Raw genomic sequence first — 23,660 nt, 5'->3', positions numbered from 1 at the left:
ATAGGGGGAAAAGCAAATCCTTTGGTCTAAAAGTTTTATGACGTTCAGAGATTTTTTCAGCTAATGTGGAAATTTCAGTGGAAATTTTAGGGATATCATCTTTTCTTTCCTCTTCACCTTCACAAAGAGAGATGCACGCAGAGGGCAGGGGCTAGGAAACACCCTCCAACCAGCATTATTCCCTAACCGTGTGGAAAAATTTTGAAGTCGTTTGGCTTGTCAAAAACCATACAGCCCTCAAGGAGAGCAAGCTCTGAAAATCCTTGTAAAACGCCTCTTTCATTCTGGCATCACAGAAAGGACTTTTTGTTTCCCGGCGAGCAGCTGCGCGGCTCGGCGCTGCCTGTCCGCGCGCGTGTCCCAGCCACTAACCCAAAGTACCCGGAGCTCGTGCTGCCACTGCTGCCCCTCTCCTGCAAAACATGAGGTTGGAAGAGTCCAGCATTTGCAGACGCAGGGCTTCCACATGCCCCTGGCCTGCAGTGAACCCTTAGATATCAGCAGGATGGAGAAGGCGCGAGGAAATCGCGGTGCGCACGCAGCGCAGCCCGGCACGGGGCTGGTGCCCAGCACACGGATATAAAATACAGCGCCCTGCCATAAAACATGCACTGCTAGTCTATATATTTTGCAATCCCTTTAAAGATTTTTTTTTTCTTTAAACCCCTCACCCCAGCTCCCTCCCCGCTCTCCCCCCAAAAAAATTATTATAAAGAATTATTGCCATTAGTACGTCTTTCCCAGTGAAAGGAGAAAATCGCCTCATTCATAATTTATACCCTCAATTACTATTAATAAAGAAATATTTCAGCAGAAAATCGCCTGGGAAAATTACACGTAACATTGCATTAACATTCTATTTGAACATTTTCATCACATTTGTTATAGAGTTAATAAGAGGGATATGCTCCCCTGACTTCTTCATGAAATTATGGGCTGCCTATGATAGTTTAATCTTTTAGACTTTATATAATATATTCACTTTACTAATTGAGCTATCCAAGGAGCAGTTAGGGATGTTCTTAAACGTGGAAGACAAAGTAATCAGGGCCGTGACTTCCTGACTAGCAGATCTTCTTCCGGAGATGAGGAGCCACACGTGTGAGGAGCACAGTGCTGTGTGTGTGCTGGGTGCTGCTCCACCAGCCCTTCCCGTCACGCCCTGCCTGCCATGGAAAGTGAGTGGGAGTGCAGGGCTTTGGTGATTTTCAGGCAGGAGAAGGATTCCCCGAAAGCTCCGTTTGTATTTCAGAGAGTGGGTCTGGTGGGTATGACCGAGATCTTCTCCCTGGAATAAGAAATGTCCAGTGTGGGGGGTTTCTCAGGAGCAGTGCTTCGTCTGGACAAGCCTTTAGGGTCAAATTCACTGCTGGGCCCAGTAAGGTACCCCATGGGGATTGCTCTTGCCCAGCATGAGCTCGTCCATAGGTGAGCACCTGCAGTCACCCCCAAACTGCTCTTACGACTTCAGATCCCTGCAGACTGCTGGCAAATCCTGACGGCGAGCCAAAGGGTTAACAAAAAGCTTTCATGCCCTGGGATTCATTATCTGGAACTCATTAAACAGCAAATAAGAGCCCGGATGTTGCCAACTGAGCCCTGCTGAAGGCACCTCCTGGGGGTGAGGCAGCCTGGGATGGCAGGAGGACTCCTGCAGGAGACCAGAGACGGGACCCAAAGCTGTAGGTTGGTCTCCTCGGGGCTGAGCTCCATCTTCCCAACCCGTGTGAGCCCGTGGGGGGACGAGGACAAGTATGTGACAGTCCAATCCCACTGTTCCCCATGCAGCAGAGCACCCCGTATGGGTGCAAAGGGACACGGGGCTCCATCGAGGTTTTAATAGTGGAGCCTGGTCCTCCTGGGGTGCTCAGCACCCTCCCTGCCGAGCTTACAACCAGCATTTTCCTGAGTGACACGAGCCTTGGCCACCACTGAGCCACGCTGGGCAAGCAGCAGCCCAGGGAGCCCACAACGGGCAGGGGGCCACAAGTTACCCCCTCTGCAAGCACAGGGGGCGAAATTTCCAGGGCTGAAGGAGCAGAGACCAGGGAAGGTGAAGCCTGGGCTGTCAGCCCCGGGGAAGGGCAGGATGGGCCACGCTGCAAACAGGACGAGGCTTGTAAACAGGGCTCCAGCTGGGATAAATTTAGTCCGTTGGGGCTGCAGCTCCAGCGCGGCAGGACACAGTGTCAGGGCATTGTCGAAAGGAGAAGGGGGGAAAGAAGCTGAATAAACAAACACAGCTTGTCCTTTTTTTTTTTCTTTTTTTTTTTTTTTTTTTTTTGTGTGTGTGTCCCAGCGTTGTTATTTCAGCCGGACAATTGCCCTGCAGATTGAGGGAACAGGCTGGAGTTCTCCCAGCCTGTTCCCTCATTTTTTATTTTATTTTTTTGCTTTGTGTTTCCCCGTGGGAATGTGTCATGGCATTGCTGTGCCCCGTACCTGTGTGCTCGGACAGCCTACAGACGCTGGTCCCAGGGTCACTGCTTCACAGCCCCACGGGGACCATGCAGCTTGGCTTTAGCAGTCATGTAAATTTTACTTTCTGTGCATACTCAGCCCAAGCTGCCACCCATGGGTGTCCAGGGGCATTTATATATGGGACAGAGCAGCTCTGGAGGCGTCCTCCTCCGTGGAGGAGCTGAATGTCTCTGCAGGACTTGAGAAATGGGGATCAGGGTTCCCGAGCGTTTTCCCTAGTTCTGTCGTGGGTTCTGGACAGGCCTTATTTCCCTGACAAAATCACCCGTGATCCAAGGAGCAAAGGGCATGGAGTTCTCTGTCAGCGCTGCTCTGCCAGGACCGAAGTCTTCTCTAAAGGCCATGTTTAGAGGCAGCCCAATTTTCACATCTTAATTTTATTTTTCTCACATCTCTCCCTGACACACACATGCACGCACACACACACTCCTATTGGAAAAACGATTTTAATACCCATGGCACATTGTCCTGGTGTGATATAAAATCCAATGACATGTGGCATTTGGAAAAGGTCACTTCCCCCATCAGGATTCATTATCCTGCCTCAGCCTGGGAAGCCATGGGGTTGCCCCCGCCTCTGCGGACCCCTTGCCCCTCGCCGGCTGCGGTGGGCGAGCAGGACGAGGGGACGAGGCAGGGCAGCTGCAGAGCGAGGGCTCTGCTTGCTCGTGCTCATGTCCCTGCTTATGGGAAGGTTCAGGACGTGCAAACCAACTCCTCTGGTCAATTTTGGGTGCACAAGGCTCGGGCTGGCTTTCTGCTGCCTCCCCCTGCCCCGTCTCTGTTCCCGTTCGAGCAGGAGCCGGCTCTTGTGGTGCCCTCGCTCCGCACGGTTGCAGAAGGGAAACGTTCCCCTTCCCTGTTTCACTTGTTCAATTTTCAGCCAGGCGGGTTTGGGAAGTGCCCTTCTGGGTCGGTGTGCTCACCACCGGCTAGGCAGAACCGAGAAGAGAAAGCAGAGGAGACCAGGACAGCCCGGCTGCTTCCCCAGGACCCCCTTTGCCCAAGCACACCCACCTCCCCGCGCTGCTTCCAGCTCCCCACAGCCTGCAGGTGCCCGGTGGCACCTCCCAGAGAATTGTCCCATGGAGAGGGCAGGGGGACTGGCACTGAGGACTTCTCCCCTTGGCCACAAGCGACCTGGGGCCACCCTGTCTCCTCCAGGGGCCAGTTCCCCACCCGTGGCAGAAGGGAGGTGTGAGGGTGGGTGCGGGGAGAGCAGAGGCTGGGGCAGGGCAGGGAATGAGGGCAGCAGAAAGGTGGTTGTTTTTTTTTTTTTTTTTTCCCATAAAGAGGAGGATTTGCATTATTTTTGCATCAGGGAGTGGGGTTTGATGCCTGCTGAAGATGACTTTTCTGAGTGCTGAGGGTGATGGCGAGTGTAGCCCCTTCCACCGTATAAACACCAGTGAGTTATGGGTACCCCAGCCTCTAATTATGCAGTCAGCCCCAAATAGGCTGTGTCTAACGAGGCTGACAGACTAATATCTCAAGAGCCTTTAATGCGTTATCATCTCTTGCTGTATGACCTCATATTTATAACTGCTCTGGTGGGAGGTTGAGAAATGTCCTTCTCTTCCCCCAGCCCCCTCCCCAACTTCCCCCCCCCCCCAGCAGCAGCTCTTCAGCCTCATCTGTTAGGATCAGGAGGAGAGAGGCGACTTCTCTCCATCCATCACCAGCCGAGTTCGCGCTATTAGATGATTAAAGACATTTTTTATAATATTTGGAAGAGGCTCTGAAACGTCTCTCAAACAGAGTGATTTATGCCCGCTTAACCCTTGCCTGGCCGGGCCGGGGGCCGGGGGTGGCAGCGGCCCAAGCCGTTGGGCAGCCCGGTGACAAGGTGTGATTCATGAGCACACGGCACCTGCAGGAAGCTCCGGGCAGCTCCCAACACAACGGGGACTTGGTGGTTTCTGAGGCTGCAACGGCTCGAGCAGGAGGAAACGGCGCCTGCCCCCTCCCCAGCGCTTACACAAGAGGCGCCGGGGGGGCCGTGCCCCACCACACGCATGTGGCACCTCCTGCTCCCACCCAGGAGCAGGAATATCCCATCCCATCCCATCCCATCCCATCCCATCCCAAACCATCACAACTCCATCCCAAACCATCCCATCCCCACTGACATGAGCCACTTGTGCTCCCACTCCACGTTTCCCTTTCCCTTCTCCCCATCCCTCCCCTGCCCTGTGCACGCCGTGCTCCCAGGTGCATGGTCTCACTCCCATAAAGAGCCACGGGCATCTAGATCCATCTTTAGGGCATCGCAGCCTTGCTCAGGGTCGGTCAGTAAGACTTGTGGGGATGATGGCCGTGCTCGTGCTAAAAACCTGCCGGAGGCCAAATCGCTGATGTGGTTTGTCCCAGTGGGGAGTGGAGGCTTGCCCGCAGGTTGGGGAAGGAAGCCCGCCTCCTCTGCTCACAGACGTAATATTTCATAATCCCAATTTCTTGTCAATTGATTGCCAGATAGAAGCGACAACCAAAGAGGGCCCCAGGCGTCTGCAACTGCCACTCATCGTATGATTTTAACTCTCCCCCTCTGTAAGTTTGCATTCTTTTCTTCTTGTTGTTGTTGTGTCCTAAAGAAACATTTCCCCCCCCCCTTCCCTCCCCAAAAAGACTCTGGGAATCCCGCTGCCCTCGTCAGTTCGGTGCTGAATGTCCGAATAGGCGAGGAGGGTTAATGCATGACGAATAGGTGTTTCGTTAAAATGGTTCATCTGGCATTACAGAGTCCAAGAGATCAATAGATTTCTTATAATCATGGCCTAAAATCATCTTCAGCACCACTGCTTGCGGGCATCAGGCCCTGGGCAGCATGTTTAGGGGACCTGGGCATCTCCTGCCACCCCCTTGTGCCCCCTGTGCCGTGCCCCCAGTGCTCCCACAGCCAGGGAACTGCGTGGCCCGGCCACCCCCCATCCCCAGCCCCTGTCCCAAGGGTGCAGATCCCCCCGCTGCCCGGCCTTGCTGGCTGTTGCACCCCCTAATTCCCCACGGGGTGCCACCTCCCGGCTCCCCCCTCCATCTGACTGCCCCGAGCTGCTCTTGGTCAGCTCTGGAGACACCGTGACAAATCCCACAGCCATGGGACCCCAACCACCCACACTGACCCTGCAGCCCCTGCAGGGGACAAGAGGGTCCATATAAAATGAAGGCGAGCCCATCCCATCACTTTCCACATCTCTTTCCTGCACTCACCCAGCTACACGTGGTTTCAGCAACCTGGGGAGAAATCCCCACGCTCCTGTCTGCCCCACGGGTGGGTGCCCAGTGCTCGTCCCCTCCCACGTCCTCTCCACGGGGCTGGGAGGAGATTTTCCAGCCCCCCTGGGTCCAACCCTCTCCTTCCCTGCCTCATTGCTTATTTTCGGGCCATTATGTTCGACAGGGAGAATTTGTTTCTGTCCAGAGCCGATGCCCGGACAGTCTCACACCTCAGGGGATTTATCATCCTGAGCTTTTGTTTGTGGGTCTCCGGGACCCTCTGCCCCACAGCCAGATGCTTCCCCGTCTCCTCCAGGGAGCCTGGAAGCCCTGACCCCACTCCTTCTGTGTGGCTGCCCAGGTGGATGCAGGCTCCCCACACCCTCACACACCAGGCATGCTCATGCCCCACTCCACAGCCCCATGGCTGGGTGCCAAGGAGGGGTAAAAACATCGGGTGGCAATTTAGGGGCTTGGGAAGCACCAGAATCTGCTCGTGTTCGTGCTGCCATCCTGCACCATGTGGCAGCGGGGCGGTGGAGACGCCTGCACCCATGGGTGCGCTGCCCGTCTACGTGCATGATCAACGTGATCATATTGGGGTTGTAGAGAGGATTTGGGGTCCTTCAGGCTCAGGTTTACAGAGCTGTAGTGGGATTGTGTTTCCGAATCGCCACCACTGCTGCGTCAGATGGGGAGCAGCACGGACACCCCCTTTGCCACCAGCCCCTCTCTTGCTCTCCTCCTGCCCCGGGGACATCCTGGCCACCTGGGTGAGGTGACCAAGGGTTGCTCTGGATGCCAGCAGGGCCCAAAGAGAAGGAACGGGGTGCAGGGCCCCTCCACCAAGCACCACCCGTCCCTGCAGCCCAGTCCCCTCCCCGGCTGCCCGCATTCCTCCGCAGCGCCGGGGAGGGGGCCAACCTTTGGCACGTTTATTGACACTCCCTGAGTTCATACTGCGACTCTACAATCTTTCCCCGAGATTATTAAGAATTAATTGATCACTTTTATATTCCCCCCGATACCCAGTGCTGCTCCGCGACAGGCAGCGGGAGGAGGAAGGGAGACGGGAGGAGGGCGGGGTGTGTGTAAAAAACACACTGATAAATGTTAATTACTCTTTTACAGCCCTTGTCAAATTCCAAAGCAAGTCGTAAATTCATTAAACTCTAACGGATTAAGCACATGCAGCTTATTTAGTCGCCATAAACAAGATCATTTGGATGTTGATTTTCCCCTTTTTATTGCTCCAGCAGAAAAGGGGAAAAATCAGATCAGGGAAGCAGTTGGTGGTTACCAGGGTGTCAGAAAAGTTTGGATTTATTTTATATCTTGTTTTGGTGCTCCGTGGCAGCTCTCCGGAGCCCAGCAGTCCCCTGACAGGGAGCGTGGGGCTGCCAGGAGCCGAGTCCTTGCCCCAAGTGGCTGAGCCTGAGCGGGCAAGCAGGGGAGGAGAGGGGCTGTGGGACATGGCCACCATGGTGCTAAAAGGGTCTCAGGGCTGCCTCCTCAGTGCCGAGGCTCTTAAAGACCTGAGACAGATGGGATGCTTTTCCCATTTAGCACACCACCAGCCCTGCTCACTGTGGGACACATTTCTGTGCCCACTCTGGTGCTGTCCCCAGGGTGCTGAATGTGTCCCCAGCAGATCCTGGTGACGGAGGAGAGGAGCAGGGGAGGGATGCCGTGCTGCCACCAGCACCGAACGGGGAGGGACAAGGTGCCCGTGGCTGCTCTGAACACGGGGACGGGCCCCGGGGTCCAGGCCCTACATCGCTGCCGACCCGCGCGGCGTGCTCGCCATCCTGCACTTGCACGTGTTAATAATCCAGGCTGACCTCCTGAGCTGCACGAGCAGGGGAAGGAGAACGAGAGGAGGGTCACGGAGATTAATTAATACTCAGGGCTCTAATTATGAGTTTCTTCAACACTGGGCTTCTAATGAGGAACAGGCGCTGAGACAGCTCCGAGTCCCGCTGCCCCCCAGCTGGCCCTGCTGAGACGTCTCCTGCCTCCTGGCAGGGCCAGTTGTTTGGGGAGAGGGATGGGAGCCAGCCCCCGGCCCCCTGCATCCCCCCCACTGCTGCACGGCGAGCACTGGAGACCTGCCACCACCCCCAGCACACCAGGGGGACAGGGGCAGGAGGTGGCCATGGGGACCAGAGGACCTTGGTGGGAGCATCCCCTTGTCCCCATGGGGTGGAGGATGCTTTCCAGGTGCCGTGCTGGTGGCCAGCCCTGCTGATGCTGTGTGGTTGGCCATGTCCCACTGAGCTGCTGGTGGCTGTGGGGCTTCTCCAGCACCCAGGAGCCTCCAGTGAGGCTGTGCTGATGGGAGCAGGCGGCAGCCGTGTGCTGCAGGCAGCAGAGGGAACTCTAAACACCTTGCCAGCACTCACTGCTTCACAGCTACTGGGAAAAAATTAGGGCTTTTGCTTCAGCACTTCTAAAAAAGATGTCCTGAGCAGTGGAGGGGTGACCTCCTTCCTCCAGCCCTGCCTGAGCCTGAAACCAGTAGATCCCAGAGGGTCTGTGCCATGAGGATGCACACCACCCTCTGTGCTTGCCCCCCGGGGGGCACAGGGGAGGAGAGGAGGAGTCTCAAACACCGGGGTGTCATCCTTCAGAGCCCCGCTCCTGGCCAACATCTCCCTCCTGCAGGCTCCAGCCCTTTCCTCGCGGTGGGTGCAAAGGGCACTGATAAGCACTGCAGAGCCAGCAGTGCCTGCAGGGTCCCCCCTGCACAGCCCAGGGCTCGGCTGCCGTCACCCCACATGGGGACGTGCCCCGGGCTCTGCTCCCGAGGTCCCCCCATGGCGATGGGCACCAAGGGGGCGGCGAGGGGTTAACGGCAGGAGCGTGGCCCACACTAAGCAGTAGCTAACAGCCACCAGCTAATAACTTTATGGCTTCAAAGCAGCGCATTTATCATGCTGAAGTTTGTTTATGCACTAGTTATATGGCGCATTATACCAGATCTGTGTTTGGCTGATAAATTCCCGGTGACAAGCGAGGCTACCAATGGGGACTTGCTGAGTCCAAAAGACCAGTAGCTTTTTCCCGAACTCTGCTTTCTGAGATAAGCATGGTTTTTCCTTCTTTTACTTTGTAACTAGGTAAAAAAAAAAAAAAAAAAAAAAAAAAGGCAACCAGTAAAGTAAAGAGGGAGATTCCTGTCCCAGACAAGTCGCCCAACACCATGGTCCCCACTATGGAGCAGAGGAGGAGGAGGAGGGAGGCTGCCTGGCGAGGACCTGCCCAGAGGCTGTGTGGCAGCACCTCCGTGGTGGCAAGTGATGCACATGGGCCCGCACCAGGAGATCTGTGCATGTGCAGAGCAGGCACTGATAAGCCCTTATGGGATCTGGGAAGTTCCCACGACCAGCAAAGCTCGGTTCCTGCTGCCTGCAGGGAGTGTATTTCGGGGATGGAAGGATTAGAGGGCAGCGTGGCGACCTTCTAGTCCTGCCTAAAGTTTCTGAAATGATATATGATCGTAGTATTCGTCATTATCTCTCACTGTTTTTATTGTACTTGTCATTATTTTGAGGTTGTGTGAGCGTGCAATTTGTTGCTGAGCACAGCACAGCTGCTGCGCTCACCTGTACCCCCTCACTGCTGGGCTAAATCGCTTTAATCCTGCTAATAATAATGACCTTCACATTTCTGGCTAGCTCTATCACTGGAGCCAAACCCACTTTGCAAACATTAACGAGCTCGGCCTCCCGACTCCGTGCAAACAGGATGGGTCAGGATTAGCTCTGCTGCTGCGGCAGTGGGGAAACTGAGGCAGAAAGCAAGGAGCGGGCTGGTCCGAGCCAACCCCGAGCGGCTGCATGTGGAGCCTCTCAACCCTGTGCCCTTTGCTTTAAGACACACGGCCGTGCACCTCTCTGCACGCAAGCGTGCCCCCATGAACATGCTTGTTACGGGTACTCCCCGGGGAGGGCATCTCGGTGTGTTTATCCGTGCATGTTTGGCCGTGCATAAACATCTTCTTAAGTGCAATGTGTGCATAGGTACAAAATGTGTGTCTCCACCTCCGCCTGCTGCGTTAGCATCCTTCGTGGCCGCCCACCTGCACGGCCATCCCTATCATAGGGTGTCCCTGGTGGGGCCGGGTACCTGTGGCATCCCTGGCCCCGTACCTGTGCCCGTCCTGGGTCTGCATCCGTGCCTGCGCGTACCGGCCCCTGCAGGCTGTAAATACTGCCAGTGTGTCGGGGAGGTTGAGCGGTTTATGGCTCAAGGTCAGGCCCATGAATCATAAAAAGGTGTCGGAAGGAGCATTAACTCCTAGCCTTCGCTCGGTCGCTGTGTGGTTTCAGGCGGGGCCCCGGAGGCAGTGATTAAAGGGTGCACCTTCCCCTTTCAGTTTTACGGTAAAAGGAAAGCAGTAAATTAGAAGCCCGCGGGCTGGGGCAGGCCGAGTCCCGCCAGCACAGTGCCTACACGAGGACCGACCACAAACCCAGCACCGCTCCCAGGGCAGGATCCGGCCCCTCCGTGTCCCGGAGCCGTTTGTCACCGCTGGGCCTCGGGTGGCCGCTGGCACGGGGTGGCCGCTGGTGCTCAGCCCCGCGGAGAGGCAGCGTCCCCTTGCTCTGCGCTTTTCTTTATGACTCCAGCTATCGTTAACTCGAGTAATAAAATTTTTTGAATCCAAATAGATATAATTAACATTTAATGCCCCTGTTTTCTTGCGAATTGTCAGGACTATTAAAAGCTGCGCGTTGACTGAGGGGGGGAGGCAGATGTTTCTGCTGCCGAGGTGGAAGTGGGGGACAAAGCTCCCTGTGCCAGGTCTGCAGTGCTGGGGGGCAGCAGGGGAGACATCCAGCCCCGTGAGGAGCAGGGGATGAAGGCTGTCCCCAAATCCCACTTTTTCCTATCGCTCAGCTCCGGCAGCAAGCCTGGTGACACCCAGCCGTGCGCATGGCCAGGGGTGAGCCACCAGCATCACCAGTGCCCACCTGCCCCCAGAAGCAGCAGAAAGGGCTGCGGGGAAGGCGGTGAGGTCCCTTGGGTGCCCCGCAGCACCTGCCAGCCTGGCAGCACCCCAGCCCTGCCCGCTGCCTGCGGGGCAGGCTGCCACCGCCTGCCTGCTGCCGGTAATAGCAGGGGCCTCGGGGCAAGCCGGCAGAGCACATCTGGCCGGGGATGCTGCAGGGACCCTGCTCACCCCAGGCAGCTGGGAGCACGGCTCTGCTGCTGGGGAGATGGAGGTGGCTGGAGGAAAAGCCCGGTGTCCTGAGGCTGGGGCAAAGCAGAGCCTTGCATGGCTCTGAGGAGGGAAGGAGGGAGCCCAGCAAGTTGCCAGGAGGGAAAGTGCTGCTCCTCGCCCTAAAAAAAATGTGCTTTATCCCCCCCACACTGAGGAATGGCATCGCGGAGGCCTGGAATTGACGGGGCTGCCAGAGCTGATGGATGGCGCGACAGGGAGAGCAAAGCAGGTCAGCAGAGCAGAAACCAGCGCAGACAAAGAGACAACGTCCCCGCTCACAAACGCAGGCGGTGACACCCTGTGCCGGGGCTGGGCCCCGAACAGCCCCGTCTCTGTTGTGCTGCAGTGCTGGCACAGCTGGGGTACCTGGGGTGCCACCCGGCGACACTGGGTTGGCTCACCCCAACAAGAGCGCCCTTTCTTTGTCCCCGCACAGGCTCCGATTGTTCGGGTGTTTCCCCTGCCACCACCCCGTGGGGCTGCTGTTCCCAGAGGCTGTGCCGGGAGGATTTTCAGCAGAGATGCTGGGGCTTCACTGGTTTTGAGAAAGGGACCAGGTTTCCTGAAGCAGCTCCAGACCAGGACACCTCTTGGCAGTGCTGCTGTGTGAGCCTAGAGCCTTCCTATGCCTCAGTTTCCCCACCTGAGGTCCTGCTCTTCACATGCACTGGTGCATTCATCCAGAGTGGATGTGCCCAGTGCCCAGGGCAGTCCTGGTGCAGGCAGACTTCCCTGCCAGGCACACAGCACCCAGCTGGGCGCACAGCACCCTGCTGGCCATCCTGGAGCAAAGAGGGAAGCTGAAAGGTGGAAGTCTGGGCTGGTGGGCATTTTTGGAGGCCAGCTCCAGGGACCTGGTCATGTGTAGGGGCCAACAATGGGAGGAACTGAGTTTTTGCACGTCATGGAGGTGGTGGCTGCAAGGGGAGCTCGAGAGACTGGGCATCTCTGTTAGCTCCAGCCCTAACCTCGGTGAAACTTGTGGGCAGTTTCTGTACCCCTCCAGTTTTTTGTGCCTCTCCAGCCCCGGACAGATCTGAACCTCCTGCCCTTAGCTTGGCTCTCAAGCAGCTGCCGAGCGTGCCCACAGCCACGAGGAGGAGGAGGAGAGCGGGAAAGGGGCTCAGCTTCAAATCGATGTCGAGCACTGTGATAAGAATCTCTTATCGCCGTTGTCATTGTAATGGCTGGGACTGAAATGTGGGCTGAGCGAGGCCGGATCTCGGCACAGCCAGGGGTAGGGAGGAGACAGGGGCGCAGCAGGGAGGCAGTGGTGGCTCTGTGGTGGGGTCCCAGCTCTTCCAGCACCCCCTTGCTCTCTCCAGTGATGACCAGAACCAGCTCCCCCGTCCCTTCCCAGCCCCGGGTGCTGTGTGCGGTGTTACAGGAGGCAGCAGCAGCCCCCGGTGCCCTCAGCTGCAACGCCATCCCTCAGAGCCGTGCTCGGCGTCTAACCCCTCACACTCGTCCCCTATGTTTTATTAACAACTGTTGATTGGGATCCCAAGGTCATCTGGCCGTGCAGAGCCGCAGATAAAATCTAACACTGCTGCAACCCCCTGCATCTCCAGACCCACCAATCTCCCCACCTATCTGCAATCTCTTCCATGGAGCTTCCTTCCAGCCGACAAGCCCCAGGAGGTTAAACCTGGTCCTGCAGCAAGGCCACTGCTCTGTCCTCCCGTGACACCCCCAGGGGCACTGCTGGGAGATGCGACATCTCCCTGCCTGCTCCCCAGGGGCTCTCCCCCTTCGCTGCCCTGGGGTGGGGAGGGTGCTGCCCCTCACCCCCAGTCCTGCTGCCAACATGGGGATAAAATCAGCAGTGGGGACTCTCACAGCTTCATCCAGCCCTGCTCTTGTTCTGCTGGAGAGGGCGGCTCTGAATGTATGGACTGCTTTTTCCAGCCCTTCTGGAGGCAGGTCTCATGGATGCTCCCAGCTTGGTGTCGAGGAGCGGGTGGCTGGGGTGCCGCTCCGGAGAGGTGCCTCGGGGCTTGCCCAGTTAATTCCAGGAGGAGCAGCGTGTCAGGTCGAGTGAAATTGGCCCGCCGCAGGATTTATTAACGTTTCCTTCCTTCTGCCTCCTGCTAGGTGCTGTGCTAAGATCCCACACCGTGCAGTCATCTCGCTAAAGCCGAGGGGGGCTTAGTGCTTAAATGGTTTTCTCGCCGCTGTGGAGTTTAGTGCTTGTCAACAAGCCTGAGACCTGGCTGAAGTGCCTTGACAAGCAGGGCAGGGGGGGTGGAAGAAGCAGGTATCGGTGCTGGGGGAGCAGGGAGCATACGGACTGGGTGTCCAGACTGCCCCATGTACATGGGGTTGTCACGTACCCAGCTCTGTGCATCCCCTCCAGCAAGGAGACAAATTCGGCTGCCCCCTGCTCCAAGGAGAGGTGCATCTGGCCCAGCTCTGCATGAGTTTAAACCTCTCGGAAACATCTTCATTAAACACCACTAATGTGAAAAAGCAGAGCTTGCCCATATATTTTTAGCCCTTGCTTTTTAGGCTCTACCAGGAATAGATCTGCGCACGCGAACTCATTTTGTGCTCGGCATTAATCTGCCTGCCTCAGCTGCCTGTGCTCCTGGGGCGAGCCCGAAGCGGGGCCGAGCGCCGTTGCAGTAACAAGCTGGCTCTGCAGATGGGGATAGCAGAGCTCGGAAACCAAACCCGGCTCCAGATGCCACTTGGAAAGGTGGCCCTGCCTGGGGAGGGCAGGAGGGGACCCTCGCCTCCCCCTGCGCCCCAGCCTGCCCTGCCCCAGGAGTGCTGCAGCAGCAGCAGCCTTGGGTGCCCCATTTGCTGCTGCTCGTGGGTCGCCCGAGTCAAGCGTTTGAGCAGGATTCGGAGGAGGGCTGGGTGGTTTTATGGGCAGTAATTGCATTTACAGCCCTGCTGGCTGAGGCACTGATCGAGCAGTGAGCCCACTCCCCGCTGAAAGCTGGGCTGCAGCACCGTCCCGAGGGCAGCCCCATCCTTTGAAGCATCCTTGGCTGGCCACTACCCCATGAACTCACGGGTTGGTGAGGTCCTCAGCTGGTGTAAGCTGGCATTTCTGCATGGATTAAGCCTTTCACTTCATGGGAAGTGCCAGAGATTTTGTTTCTTTGCCCCGCTCCTTGGCTTCGCCCTGCCACCCGCGGTAGCTGCAGGCAGCCTGCGGCACACCCCACATTGTTTCCCCATCACCTGCCGCAGGCCCCGCATGTTTCCATTTAGTCGACATGGTGGAAAGCTGTAAAACATATGTCTGCTTCCCGAGGAGAGAGGAAAAATGACTTCAACAGCTTGGTCCAGTTAACGGCTTGGGCTCTCAACTGCACTGCTGGCTTGGCAGGGACTCTGTCCAGCTCTGCATTAGCCGGACCAAGGCGCGTGTCCGGAGGGAGGGAAGGGTGCTTGGGGGAAGGATGTTTTTGGGAAGGGTGTCCCCAGCAGCACCGGGGCTGGGCTGTCCCCAAAGAGCGGGCAGCAGCAGCACTTTCCACCCCACCCGCCACGGGCTCCTCCCAGCACAGCTCCCCATCCATCCCATACATTTACCTAACGCTAATGAGACGTATTGATTGGAATGATGGGATTTGTAAAGGTCGCGGGGTTAAAGTACATAAAACCAGCCTTTCTGGAGCTGCAATATCAGGGCCGATGGGTCTGGTGGGAGAGATTAAAGGCCTCGTGCTGCAAGAATGGAGAGAGCTGACAGCAATTACATTTCAGATGTGTGCATAGTTATAACCCCCCCCCCAACACCCACAAGACAGGCTGCCATGTCCCCACCATCACAGAGCGGGTCTCCAGCCTGAGCAGATCGGGGAATGAAAAGGGAAAGGGAAAAGGAAAGGAGAGACTGGTGGTCCCGTTGGAGAGGTGGTGCTCAGCCCTGTCCCTGTGGCCGGGCTCATGCCCCTCTTTTCAGATTCTTTTCAGCATCTCTGCACTAAAACCACATCGATGGCATGAAACTTTGAAAGTGCTGCAACCCCTTTTGTGAGAGCAGGACTCCCACTGCTGGTAACGAGCTGGCAGGTCATTAGAGCCGCGCTGTCCCTGGGGAAGGACCCTCCATCTGCAGCACTGCCTGCCCAAGGGCTGCTCCAGACCCCAGAACCCAAACACCGTGGGTGAATGGGGATTTGTCCCAGGATGTGGTTAACAGATCTCTCTGCAGGAGGAACAGATCCAGACGTGACTTTCCCCAGAGGTTTTTCTCAGCTGTGGCCAGGGATGCTCAGTGCTCAGCCCTAGGTTTTCTCCCACCGAAGATGTCTCTCCTGGAGCTGCAGGGCCAGCTCTGGTGGAACCATCTCACCCTGTCCTTGCTGGACACGGTCTGCCTGGTTCTGGGTGCAAACCAAAGAAAGCCCACGCACAGCCACAACACCTGGAGGTGACCTGCTTTAAGCACTGGGGCCTCCCTTGCTGGCTGCGGGTATCTGAGGGTGCAGGGCGATAAATATCTGCCCCTCGTTCCCTGGGTGTGCAGAGGGAGGAATGGGTGAGATAAGGGCTAGGCTGAGGAAGGTGTTGTCCTAAGGAAGGCTCTGTCACTGCACAGGGACACAGCTGAATTAACCCCACAACCAAACTCACTTCAGGCAGGAGCTTTCCAGCCCCTGCTCATCTCAGCTTAACCTTGCCCACTGCCCCTTCCCCTCTCATGGCAGGATTAACACCGCAGGTGCCTGGGACTCGGGAAGCCTGCATCACACTAAGCCCACGACACCAGCATGGGCTGTGCTTTCCCCAGGGCTCAGTCCTGGGATGAAATGCAGGGAAAAAAAAGGATCCATTTGCCATGCAGGGCAAGAAGCATGTTGCTCACCTGCAACTGTAGCTGTCAAGGGCTTAGCCTGTGGCATGAAGCACCAGCAGCCTAACCAGCCCCAGCAGAGCAGTTGTGCTTGGGTTTTTTCCCCTTCTGCACATGCTGGAGCCCTAAATCCTACCCCTGAGTGCTGCTGAAGGGGCTGGGTTGGGTGGTAGCAGTGGGAACACCCCCCAGCACCTCACAGCCCAGGCACCTGCCCATCTCCCTCTGCCTTTATTTATCCCTCCCGCGCACTCTCCTTCCCTCTCTCCAATGGTAATGAGTGGTTTGCACTGGGAACTAAATGAAGTTGATTGCCCACTGGTGTCTGCCATTAGTGGTAATTAGTTAAAACATCAGAGTATAAACAGTAAATTGGCTCTAATAATTAATACTAGCACTCAAGCATATGAGAGACACAGAGACTGGGAGAGAAGCAGCGGCAAGCTTGTAAAATCAGCTGGGGCTGTTTTAATTAAAAAAGAAGGAATGTAAGTAACACGGTATTGGAAAAAGGACAAAAGCCATCAGGATCTTGCTTGTTAGGAGCGTGGTCCTGTCTCCCCTGGAACAGTGTTTGCCTCCAGCCTGGGCTCTCCGGCACCCGCGGCGCGGAGGCTGCGGCATCCCCGAGGAGCTGCTGGAGTGATGGGTTTCCTCCAGATCTGACCTCTGCTTTCCTTTGGGAAGAAGGGAGGCAGCAAGGGGCTGCCGGGGTGGGCGGCTCCTGCAGGGGAAGGTTGGGTTTTCTCCTAGAATAATAATTTTTTCTTGCAGGTTTTGCCAACTTGCCCTGAGCGCGTCTGCTCTTCTTCCAGCTGGTGGCGGGGAGGGGGGAACCCTGTCCTGGGAGAAAGCCCTCTGTCCCCCGAGTGCCTGAAGCCCTTCATCTTTTTTTAAAAAAGAATAATAATATTAATAAAACGCAGCTTGCAGCAGGAACCCCGCCAGCGCCAGGGCTGGTGCTGAGCCTCAGGGCGGCGGCAGGGAGCAGGATCGCGGGGCAGGGCGTTTGGGGAGGAGGGGAGGCTGCATGCATATTGCTATTAATCATCCCCGCGTGCGTTAACCATGCTAATGTCCTAAGTGACAATAGCCCATCTCGGCTCTTGATTTAGGGTCTGTGAACGGAAGCTGGGCTCCTGGGAGTAAATGCGTGAATCCTCCACTGATACTAAACCTTCTAATAAATCTAACGCACACCAAAAAGCCCTGGGCACTAAATCCCAGAATCCGGTAATTGAAACCCTTACGGCTCTCAGAAAAAAAAAAAGAAAAAAAAGAAAAAAAAAAAAAAGGAAAAAAAAAAAAGGTAACCGGTGAGTGGAAGCGAGCGTGTGTTTTTACAGAATATCCACCCTATCTGCACCTGATTATCTCTAGTGGAGACAAAGGAAACCCAGTGCCTCCTCGTGAAGTGCTTCGTTCCACGGGCTTAAAATAATCCCTGGGGAAACAGCAGCCTCGGTGCTTGGGGTGCTCAGGCCCTGGCCACATCCCATTGCTGCCAAATGCCACCAAATGGGGTCTCCATCTCCAGGAGGGGGGCATTTGTAGGAATAAGTACGTTTGGGTTGGGGCCGTGAGGAATTTGGTGTCGTTCCCACAGCCTGCATGTTTCTAGTAGCCAGTGCTGAGGCTGTTTATGGGTTTGTTTGCTTCAGAAAGGATTACGATGGTGTTTTCTTCTGCTTTTAATCTCTGTTACAGACTGCTCTGTAATGCCTTGGCAGGGGACTTAATAAATGTAGTCATTGGGTAATGGACAGTGATGATACTGGCAGGCTCGGGGGAGGTTGCAGAGGGGGTTGCTGGGGGGCACCTGTCTGATTTTTGGGGCAGGGGGACCGTGTCCACCCTGGGATCACCCCCACGCAGGGGCTGCCCAGACCTCTCCCAACTGAGCATCCTTCATCACCGGGACTGCCCTGTGCCTGGGGGGCCGGGGACATCCTGCCCATGCTCTCAGAAATCAGAGAGAATTGGGTTTTTATTCCTCCTCTCCCACCTTTTCCTGGTACCTCTGGATGATTAGCACAGATCTTTGCCATCTCCTTTGCCATCAGGTCACTCTCCCAGTCCTCGGGAGCCCCACTGCTGCACACTACACACCACAAAGTCATCACGGCTTTTTTTGGGTGGCCCCATGCCCTGCAGGTAATGGACACCGAGCAGTCACCTGCCTGCCACATCTCCCAGCCCGGGATGGGGACGACCACGGGGACTGCGGGATTCCCAGCGCCTCCCCGGCCCCCCCAAACCTGGAGGGAGCCCAAGCACCCTCGTTTCTCAGGTCACCGCTTGGCTAATGGTCTATTAATTTGTTCAATTGTCCCCTGTGAGGCAAACTCAATTTCTGCCCGAGATTCCTCCCTGCCTGTCAACGCGGTGATGGATAGGACGAGCGGCTGTCACCGCCGGCCCCAGCGCCCGCTCGGCTCGCCGGGCTCCGCGCCTGCACCTCCGCCTGCCTCGCGCCCAAGGATCTGTCCCCGGCAATGAAAAATGACAGAAATATTTAAGGACAAATAAGGTTTACAAACCCAATTTAAAATTATTACGGGAGGCCCTGGCTGCAGATGGGCACAAGCTGATTCGCGGCGGCAATCAAATCGAATTTCCTTATCGTTGTATTATTTTAGGGCGTTATCTGGCCCCATAATGCAGTTATAAATTCAATTTCATCTGCGAGCGTTCATTGTTTACTGTCGCCTGTTTGCCGGGGAAAATGTAAACACTTCGCGGCCCTTGGCTGCAAAATTAATTTCTGGCTGAAAACAGGAAAGAGGAGAAAAAGTGGAAGGTGTGAAGGGAGAAAAAAAAAAAAAGAGAGAGAGAGAGAGAAAACAGAGCCCGCTGTGGGATGGACAGAGGGACAGACAGACGGACAGACGTCCCTGCCCGCTGCTCTCCCTGCAAAAGGAGGAAAAATACGCAGTGACCTGCTGGGGCTGCCAAGGGAAAGTTGAAGGTCTCCCATTAATTCCAGACTAAAAATGACAAATTCATCTTCTACGACAATTAAATGAAGTCAGTAATTGATGCTAATTGATCTTCAGCCGAGACGGCTCTTACTGCTTCGCCGGGCTCTCCCTGGCGCTCCAGCACCTTCCCTGTGTCCTCTCCTCCCCGCGGGTGCTGTCCCCTGTCCCTGCCACCCGTGGCCATGGTCCCCCCATGGGGACGTCCCCAACTCCCTGGTGGCCGTTCCCCACCCTGCACATCCCTCTCTGCCCCTCGCTTTGAGGGCTTTGCCTTTCTCTTTTTCTTTTTGAAGGCAGGTACCAGGCCTGGCTGCGTTAGCGACAAAGGATTTATAGCCTACAGCTGTGTAGGTTTCCACTTAATTTTTATAAGCCCAGCATAAGAGCCAGCGGGGGGTAAAGCACACTTGGATTTTCTCTACTTAAAATATTACAATGTTAGCACTTTTGCTTGAGCCCTGAAAAGGGGGCAGTGGGGGGGCTGGATGCGTGCGTGTGTTTGGGTTTTTTGGTGTTTTTTTCTTTTTTCTTTTTTTTTTTTTTTTTATGAGAGCCCTTTAATCTCAAGCCAATATGTCAAAATCAAATTAAGCCTTGGAAGGGGAACGGGCTCAGCGTGCCAAGCTCGCTCGCTCGGTTGTAAATGTACAATTGTTTCTGGGAGCTGTTATTAAAGCGCCGGGGCTGCTGCCCATTAAGGGACCGCAACGTCACGTCCTCCAGCCACGAGGGGAGCAGGGGACAGACCCACTGCATCCCCTGCGCCGCGGCACGGGGATGGTGGCACCAGCCCTGGCCTGGGTGGGCTTCATTACAAGCAAAAACAGCAACGACAGCAGTGTGGGCATCCCCAATTTTCTCTGTAGCCTGTGTTTGAGGATCTGTAGGCTCACGGCGAGCTGTCTGGGACAAGAGGGGACCTTGTGCCTGGTCCCCACGGTGGTTTTGCTCCGGACACGGGTGGGTGGGAGCAGGGGGAGCCGGTGTGCAGTAGCTGCTGGGAAGCAATGGCACGGTTAGATCTGTTCTGCGGTCTTTATGGGTCCCACTAAATCCTGTGTAATGTACTGTAAATAAAGTTTATAGCTGGAATCGGTGTTTTACAGGGGCAAAGCAAAGTCCAGCTGCAGAGCTACAAACAAACGTGCTGCATGCGGGGGGAGGCGGCCACGGTGCCCCCAGCTGAGCCCCCTGTTCCTGGGGCAGGTTTCGCTGGGTGCCGGGAGCAGCACGGCTCTGGCCTCCATCCTTCCCTTGCACCAATGCCTCTGGACACTCTTCTCACTGCAAATGGCTCCCAGCATCTCCTCCCCATCAGCCATTTAGACCAAAGTCGCTTGCAAAGTGAAAATAAACGGGTTTCTGCAAGCCCTGGGGGGGGGGTCAGTGGTGAGGGGATGGGTAGATGTTGCACACAGGGAAACTGAGACAAGGAGCCTTGCTCCAGGGTCATGTATCAGCGCTCTGGCAGAGCCAGAAGTAAGCCCTGTGTCTCCTTCCTCGCATCTCTGGCAGGGACCTGACCCTGGGCACGGGGCTGGGAAGCCCAGGGGTGTCGGGGGCACCCAAAACACCACCCTCACCTCCTTCCCCACGGCTCTGCAGGGCTGTGCCCGCCCATGCTCTGGGCTGCTCGGCGATTCCCAGACATGCTGCGCTCGCTGTTTTCCGGGAACCGAGAGGCCTGAGCAGAGATAAATAAGTGATACAGACATCAGCGCACTAAACACACATGACGCGCTCCCTCCGGCTCCCCCCGCACCCACATAGTTCTATTAATCCTGACAAATTATGACGTACAGACGTGTAATGCAAACTGATTCATCATACATTCAAATCTGCTGTGCGGGAGCAGCGGGAGGGCAGAGGCAGACAAGTGTATTACACGGATAATGTATTTGACGTATTAATAAAACCAGCCGCATTGCTCAATCTGGGGAGAGGGGGGGGATGCCGATACATCATGACAGATCACATATTGATGGAATCCAGATGTTGGGAATCATAGTCTTGGGGCCTTTCTTGTATTGACTAAAGGTAAAAAATGCAGGCTGTCAGCACATTAAATCTCCACTCCGCTCGCCGGGGCTGGGGCAGCGGTTATTTATTTCTGGAGCACGGGGAAGCTGCTGCCCACGTCCCCCGTCCTGCCAGCCCAGGCACCCAGCACGCTGCATGCAGGAGGGGACAAAGAGCCCTTCCATGACCAGCCTGAGCACATCATCAGCTTGAAATCCTCGCATCAACCCTTCTGCTGACAGCCCAGCCGTCCCCATCCAGCCCCTGGCACTGCTTTTTGGCCAGTGCTTGCATGACACAGACCCAAAGGTGCGGTTTGGAAGCGGCTCCTCGGTGTTGCTGCTGCTGCTGCTGCTTCCCATGGTTTGCACCTTCAGCACAGCTCTGTCTCCCTTTTTATGCTCACTCCGAGCCAATTGTGAGCAGTCTGAGTGAGTGCTGCAGGGGAACGGGAGCGTTAAACATGCGCTTTTCTGTAAGGGTGCATCCCCCTGCTATCTGTAGTGTTTTCAGGGAATGGTATCCTGTTACTCTTGCTTTCACAGGTAAAGGTCATTGCGCCAGTAGTAACTTCAACTTTTATTTTACCTGACAGAGGCCTTTTAAAATGAAATCATCTTGTTTCGGGTCAGTTTGGGCTGGATAATTTTTAAGGGCGTTCTTGAAGCCCATTTGCCTCTGGCGTGTGCGTGACGCAGTGCTGGGTACGCAGTAACCGACGGTGCATAGAGCAGCAGGGCATCTCTATGAGCCACCTTGCGTGGTGCTCCTCTGGCTCAGCAGCATCTCTCTGCAGTGTGTCCAGCCCAGTTTTCGACTTGCAGCAGGTAGCAAGGGATGTCTGACCCCAAGGGAGAGCTTAAATGATCACTGGGATTCAGACCACGGGGGTTCCTGCGCATAGAAGCCCATACAACTATTTGCGTGGCATTTTCCCCCTGTCAAAATGGATCAAAAAGCAGGAAACGAGGAACGGAGGGAAATACAGAGCAGATGTTGATGTGCTGGTGTTTGCCCGAGGGCTGCCTGCTGGTTACAAGGGTGAGCAGGATGTGGCAGCCCCACGAGCTGATGCCTTTGGGGTGCCCAGTGGTGTCGCCACCAGCACTGTATGGCCACACCATGCGGACATTTCAGCAGCTCTGTGCTTTTAGCACTCCTTTAACCTCCAGGAGCCTCAGCTGCCTTGAATGTGCAATGGAGACCACAAACAGCTGAGGCAAGAGGGCAGTTTTGCTCAGATACAGGCTTGGTCTTTCCCCTGGCTCATTCTGCCACAGGACATTTGGGGACTGGACCAGTCACAGGGCGTGAGCCCCGGGAAGGAGCAAGGTCATTTTTCAGCATGGAGAAACGCAGCTTGGAGGAAATATAAATTGCACCGAGTGAGCAGGACTTGAAAGCAGGGAGGGCTCCTCAGATGGGGAGCTGGGGGAAGATGATGGAGGGAACGTAAGAATGACAAAGCATGTCGTTCCAGTGGAGTGCAAGACGATTTGCTTTAGCTCATTAAATACTGCAATAAAATATTAATAGTTATTGTCCCTCTATTTTTTGTAATTATCCTTGCAAAGAAGGATCTGCTGCAAGTCACTAATGTATTCCCAGCAGCGGGTTGCTTTTTAATACAGCGGTGGCAGTCAGGGGTGAGGAGGGGGGTTGGAATGAAAGCGTTTATGTGTGGCCAGAAAATAGTTGTATGATCGGGGTCATTAAGGAGCCGGTGCTGTCTGCAGGGGGAAGGTGACATGAGGAGGGGCAGAGGAGGCTGCGGGAGAGGACAAGGGTGTGGGGACACCATCAGCCTGGCCAAGAGGGGTCTCAGGGATCCAGCCTAAGGGCTACACTGGATCTGTCACCTTGTCCCAAGGGAAGCTAGGGGCAGTAATAACCTCTCCCCACCTTGCTGCTCCTCCTCCCAGCACACTCCTTCTCGTGCACAGTCGTGGCAGGCTGTCCTGGTGATCTGGCCCTCTGTCCAGGCGAGGTGCCACCGAGGTCTGCGGTGCCACCCGCCTCGTTGAGATGCTCCTGCATCCTCTGCCAGAGGGACGGGCTCTGGCCCTGCTCAGGTCCCATCAGCTGGCCCTCGGAAGTGAAACGGTGCTGACAGGTATCTAAGCGAGGCAGAATTAAGGGAAATGATAATAAATGTAGATGGTCAGGCAGGGGAATGAAATGATCCATCTTTTGCATGTTAGTCAAGAGGTGCTCGCAGCCCTCCCCCCCCACCCCGCTCCTATTCAATCAGGGCCTGTCAGACCTCCAGCAGGCTGGCATTTTTGTGAAGAATCTCTCGGCTAAAAATTGTTGTCATTCCTATTTCCTTGTTATCAGTCGGCGGCACCTCGGCGGAGCCCGGAGATTAACGCGGAATCGCCGGGCGAGCATCCATTCCCGAGGAGCCCTATCCATTACGGCGAGCTCGGCGGGTCCCTCCCGCCTCACCTCCCACATTCATCATCTTTAACGCTGACAGCCCGGCGCAGGCCTTTCAAATTTATCTCGCCGCGTCCCGGGCAGGCTCTATCCGTCAAACTGCGCGAGAGGGAGCGAGCGGAGCGCGGTCTCCTCTCCCCGGTTTGTCGGGGAGGGAGAGGGGGGGAACCAACCTGCCCGTGTGAGGGACTCGGTAAAAGATTGGTCCGAGATACACAATTAATCATGGCTCGCATCAATTTGCTTGATTTACTCCCCGGAGGGAGAAGGGGCGTAAACACGGCGTGTGCAGAGGCAGTGTGGAAACATAATGTGTCTGTCTATAGGAAAAACATTAACACATCATCCCCGTTGTGGGTGATTGATGGGGGAACGGGAGAGGGACAGCCCGGAGCTGGCAGGGTGACAGAGAGCCAGGAGCTCGCCAGAGACACAGACCCGGTGGGGATGAACCACAGGGGGCCCTGCCCGGGGCCGTGAGCCCCTG

At 55.9% G+C, this 23,660-nt stretch overlaps 1 protein-coding gene across 6 annotated transcripts in view; it reads left to right on the top strand.

Annotated features, from left to right (window-relative positions):
- Nucleotides 1–23,660, top strand: part of RNF220 (ring finger protein 220) — a 186,339-nt gene that overhangs the window by 72,374 nt on the left and 90,305 nt on the right. For 4 of the 6 annotated variants that reach the window (XM_084291013.1, XM_084291015.1, XM_084291011.1 and 1 more), the window contains exon 3: nucleotides 4,954–5,028. The exons of the other annotated variants lie outside the window; for them this stretch is intronic. In XM_084291013.1, coding sequence (XP_084147139.1) covers nucleotides 4,954–5,028 — 75 coding nt within the window. The remainder of the gene's footprint in view (nucleotides 1–4,953; nucleotides 5,029–23,660) is intronic. 6 annotated transcript variants of the gene reach the window in all.

This window comes from Netta rufina, assembly GCF_964035555.1.
Source record: "Netta rufina genome assembly, chromosome: 8".
In the NCBI taxonomy this organism is placed as follows: Eukaryota; Metazoa; Chordata; class Aves; order Anseriformes; family Anatidae; genus Netta; species Netta rufina.
Note: the sequence above shows the minus strand (reverse complement) of the source record. Positions and strands in the feature narration are given on the sequence as shown.